The sequence below is a fragment of the Chrysochloris asiatica genome, unplaced genomic scaffold, assembly GCF_000296735.1.
Source record: "Chrysochloris asiatica unplaced genomic scaffold, ChrAsi1.0 scaffold00361, whole genome shotgun sequence".
Classification (NCBI taxonomy): domain Eukaryota; kingdom Metazoa; phylum Chordata; class Mammalia; order Afrosoricida; family Chrysochloridae; genus Chrysochloris; species Chrysochloris asiatica.
Genome location: NW_006408879.1, coordinates 1,059,285 through 1,064,646, shown reverse-complemented (window position 1 = coordinate 1,064,646; position 5,362 = coordinate 1,059,285). Strand labels below are relative to the sequence as shown.

Below are 5,362 nucleotides of genomic sequence, written 5' to 3'. Positions count from 1 at the left end.
GAATCCAGCTTGAACCTCTGGAAGTTCTCTGTCAATGTATGATTGTAGCCGTTTCTTTATTACCTTTAGCAAAACTTTACTTGCTTGAGATATCAAAGAGATTGTCCGATGATTTCCGCATTCTGTTGGGTCACCTCTCTTTGGAATGGCCATAAATATGGATCTCTTGCAATCAGTCAGCCAGATAGTTGTCTTCAAAATATCTTGGCAGAGATGAATGAATGCCTCCTGTGCCGCATCACTTTCTTGAAAGATTTCAATTTTTATTCCATCAATTCCTGGTGCCTTGTTCTTTGCCAATTCCTTCAATGTACCTTGGACTTCCTCCTTCAATATCATTGCCTTTTGATTATATGCTACCTCTTGAAATGGTTGAACATTAACCATTTCCTTTTGGTACAGTGACTCTGTATATTCCTTCCATCTTCTCTTGATGCTTTCTGCATCATTCAATAATTTGCCCAGACTTCAATAACGAAAGTCGAGGCTTGAATTTTTTCTTCAGTTCCCCCAGCTTGAGAAATGCTGAGCATGTTCTTCATTTTTGGTTTTCTGATTTCAGATCTTTGCACATTTTGTTGTAACATTTGGCTTTATCTTCCCGAGCTGATCTTTGAAATTTTCTGTTCAGATCTTGGACCTCCTCATGTCTTCCATTTGCTTTAGCATCTCTACACTGGAGAGCAAGTTTCAGTGTCTCTTCTGACATTCATTTTGACCTTTTCCTTCTTTCTTGTCTTCTCAATGACTTTTTGCTTTCTTCATGTATAAGGTTCTTGATGTCATCCCACAACTCTTCTGGTTTTCCGCCTTTAGCATTTAATGTATCAAATCTGTTCTTCAGATGATCTCTAAATTCAGGTGGGATATATTAAGGTCATATTTTAGCTCTCGTGGACTTGTTTTCATTTTTTTTCAGCTTTATTTTGAATTTGCATAGGAGTAATTGATGGTCTGTCCCACAGTCTGCCCCTGGCCCTGTTTTCATTGATGATAGTGAGCTTTTCCATTGACTCTTTCCACAGATGTAGTCAATTTGATTTCTATGTATTCCATCTGGTGAGGTTCATGTGTATAGTCATCTCTTATGCTGTTTAAAGCAGGTATTTGAAATGAACAAATCATTGGTTTTGCAGAATTCTATCTTGCGTTTTCCAGCATCATTTCTATCACCAAGGTCATATTTTCCAACTACTGCTCCTTCCTCTTAGCTCTCAGTCTTTGCATTCCAGTCACCAGTAATGATCAATACATCCTGATTGCATGTTTGATCAATTTCAGATTGAAGAAGTTGGTAGAATTCTTCTATTTCATCCTCACTGGCTTTAGTGGTTGGTGCGTACATTTGAATAATAGTGGTATTAACTGGTCTTCCTTGTAGGTGCATGGATATTATCCTATCATAGACAGCATTGTACCCCATGACTGATCTGGATATGTTCGTTTTGACAATGAATGCAACACCATATCTCTACAATTTGTCATTCCCGGCATAGTAAAGCATGTGGTCATCAGATTCAAAATGGCCAATACCAGTCCATTTCAGCTCACTAATGCCTAAGATATCGATCTCTATGTGTTCCATTTCATTTTTGACAACTTCCAGCTTTCCCAGATTTATACTTCATACATTCCATGTTCCGATTTTCAATGGATGTTTACAGCTGTTTCTCTTCATTTTGAGTTGTGCCCCATCAACAAATGAAGGTCCCGTGGGCTTTTCTCCCACGAGTTTTACTCCATTCACATCATCACGGTCAACTCTACTCAGAGGAGGCAGCTCTTCCCCAGTTGCATTTTGAGTACCTTCCAACATGAGGGGCTCATTTTCTGGCACTATATCTGACAGTGTTTCTCTGCTGTTCATAAGGTTTTCAGTGACTAAATATGCGGAAGTGGTTTGTCACTCCTTCTTCCTAATTTGTCTTCATCTGGAAGCTCATCTGAAACCTGTCCAGCATGGGTGACCCTGCTGGTATTTAAAATACTGGCGGCATAGCTTCCAGAATCACAGCAACTCACAAGCCACCACCGTATGACAAAGTGAGAGACGAGTGGTCGCGGCGGCGCTCAGCACAACAAAACTCCGTATTCTCCTGACGGGCACCATCAGTACCTAGGATCTTGGTAGGAATGAACATTTTCAGGCCTCACCTTATACCTCTTTATCAGTGTTTTCGTTGTTGTTAAGGGTTGTCAAATGAGTTCTGACTCATAGCGACTCTGTAGAGTTTCAAGGAGCAGCTGGTGGGTTTGGCCCACCTACCTTTCAGTTAGTAATCCAGTGCTTATCCTACAGTGCTACATCAGGACATAGGATAATTTTACTTGAATTGTTGAAATTCTAAGCCAATTAGTGGGACGGTAGCTCATACTGTACTATCAGTTTATGGGAAAAGACAATATAATATATATATATATATTTATTTTTTTGACTCAATTTGGGACTTCACATTAAGATTGTAATACAAACCTGCTGCCACCTACTGCCATCACACCGGTGCAGATTCACAGTCCCCCTCACATAGCAGAGCTGCCCCATGGGGTTTCGGGGGCTATACATTTTTACGGGAGTAGACAACCTCTTCTTTCTCCCAGGAAACTGCTTGTGTGTTTCAGCCTCTGACCTTGGCCTAGTGCTTAACCTACTGTGTCACCAAGGCGCCTTCAAATCTGTACACCTTCCTTATAATTGGTCGTCAGGTGTGAACATGTATTTGAAACTGCTCATAGGTATGGAGAAGACTTATGACAGGAAATTGTTGTTGTTGTTAAGTGCGGTTGAGTCAGTTCTGACTCATAACCATCCTATATAGGGTTTCTGAGAAGCAGCCGGTGAGTTTGCGCTGCCGACCTTGTAGTTCAGACCAACCTTGCAGTCCAGTGCTTATCCTATCCAGGGCTCTCTACTCTAACGGAATGCCAGGCATGGTGTTAATTCATCAACAGCTTACAAATGTAAAAGGGAAAAGAGATGATCCGTATTTCATACATTCAGTTCTGCAACTTTGTTCACATTTTGTCAGTTGTGACAATTGTTGCTATGATTCTTACTTGGCAATCCTGTTGTTGTTGTGTGCTGTCGAGTCGGTTGTGACTCATAGCAGCCCACTTTAGGGTTTCTGAGGAGTGACCGGTGAACTTGAACTGCCGACCTTACAGTTCAAACGGCTTTGCAGTCTGGCGCATTAACCCACAGTGCCACACCAGGACTCCAGAATATAATCCTAGTTGGCTCAATTTAGTTAATTTTGTCTCTGCTAAGATAAATGCTCTTAAACAATTTTTTTTTTTTTAGGCCTATGTATATGAAATGGGTTCCAGTACTTTCTCACGCAGGCTGGGAGGACACACAGACACAGTTATTCAGGTGGCCTTCAACCCCTCTGCTCCCCAGGTATGGTCTTACTGGGTGGGTGGGGGGCACCTCCACTCCACACAAGTCTTGCATCGTGTTCTTGATTGGCTAGACTGTATTTTGGTGAGACTTCCCATCTAAGAAGCCATACCAGTTTTCACGGAGTGCCAGGATAAGGGCATCTTGTGTATTTTCTGCTACTAATGAAAGTGCTTGTCACTAAGTGCCTTTGCATAATTGACATAACAGAAACAGAGATAGAGCAAACATGGAAATATCCAGAGCACATACAGTTAGTTATATGTTGCACTAGTATGAACATAGAAGTTAAAATCAAAGGAAGGAAGTGAGTAAAAACAGAGTTTGGAAATTATTATGGAAGGAATTTGATGTCGAAGGGGGTCCATAAAATTTAAAGTAACTTTCTTAATTAGGAGACAATGTGAAAAGAAATAAGCATCAATTTCAGATCAGTTGTACTGAGTAGTAGATAGTCATGTTACTCATGTGCAAGGAAACACGCTCTAGAAGATGCTGTCATGTGATTAATGTGCATAGAAGATGTAAGAATATTTGAATGCTAAATATCAATTTCATTTTCTTTTTGGAAACCTTGATTTGGAGAAGAATGCTGTGTGATTTAGACTTGTGTGTGAATCTGTGTTTGTGCATCTGCATAAGAATAGAACCCCCCTGTTTGCTTAGCTGCTCATTTTCACTAAGCAAGGAACTATTGCCATCCAGGGCCTGCTACAGTGCCTGACACCTGCTTTGTCCTTGGTGTAGATTGAAAATTGCAAGCCAGTCTCTTCCTGTCATTGACCACACAGTTACATCTGCACTTCCCCTTCAGGGATTCTCAGGATTCCATTCCTTTCATTAGTTATTTTGATTACTCTTTTTTTTAAAGGTTTTATTGTGAATTATGTGATAGGATGAATGTAAAGCTGATGTTCTCCCATGTAAACTATCAGATTTCGTTTAATTGCAATGATTACAATTCCCTCCATGTATCATCAAAAAACCAAAGGGGACACCCCGCAAGCCTGCTACCCGGCCGTCAGCACACAGACCCCCTCCCTCCCTGAGTTTGGAGTCCCAGCCACTCCATCTCTCCACGTCATCATCTCTGCCTCCATCTCTGGTGTCATTGCTTTTCTGGATAGGGTCCCGCACTTCACTTTTCTCCCCCTATGGTCCCAGGGTCCTCTGCTACTGGACTGCAAGATCAACCCCTCCCCTCCTTTTGTTACAAAATGACTACCTTTACATTTCCAACCCTCACAGTCAGTCCTGATAACAATTATTCACTATTGAACCACAAAAGTCTTATCCCCATCTCCTTTCATCAGGCCTGTCCAGACAGATTGCAAATCACTCAGTGGAGAGTCTACCTTCCCAGAACCCTCTAGAAATAGGCTCCTTCTTGAAAGCTTGTAAACCAGTCACTTCTGGCCTTTGTAGCCACCACCCCCCATATTGGGTAGCCAATGTCCATGTTGCCCATCCCAGTGTATCCTGTGTATTGAGGGGGTGGGAATGATCTTTGCTGTGAAGATTTGTTCCCTCTTTGAGGTACTACACCCATAGGTGTAGGTCAAGTTCATCAAATTGTAGTGGATTACTATTTTTTTTCCTCTTCTTTCTTCTTCTAGTTGAGTTCTGATCATCCAGCTATTTAAGCCAGGTCAAGTGGGTACTATCTGCAAGTATTGGTGTTCTTGTGCATCATCCCTCACTTCATATGAGCTGGATGCTTCATTCTCCACTCTACTGCTCTGTGGCCTTGCCCCTGTCTCTGAGCCCAGGAGTCCCCAGGTTTTGCCATACTGCTGGCCAACCAGGTCTCAACCCAGGTTCACAGGAGTCAATTGAACGTGGTTGAACTTAGCTCACATCTTCACTGCTGTTTTTCCCCCACTTCCCCTTACTGGTGACCAACATGGTCACCAGCAAGACCACATGCCTGCTTGTGTATTACCCTTGAGTCTCAGTCTTGGAAGT

The 5,362-nt window shown here is 42.0% G+C and overlaps 1 protein-coding gene across 1 annotated transcript in view; it reads left to right on the top strand.

The window, feature by feature from the left end:
• WDR27 (WD repeat domain 27) overlaps positions 1-4,144 on the top strand; it is a 124,786-nt gene extending 120,642 nt beyond the window's left edge. The window contains exons 23-24 of the mRNA XM_006876183.1: positions 3,299-3,397; positions 4,064-4,144. Of these exons, the coding sequence (XP_006876245.1) occupies positions 3,299-3,397; positions 4,064-4,144 (180 nt within the window). The remainder of the gene's footprint in view (positions 1-3,298; positions 3,398-4,063) is intronic.
• The last annotated feature ends 1,218 nt before the right edge of the window (positions 4,145-5,362 follow it).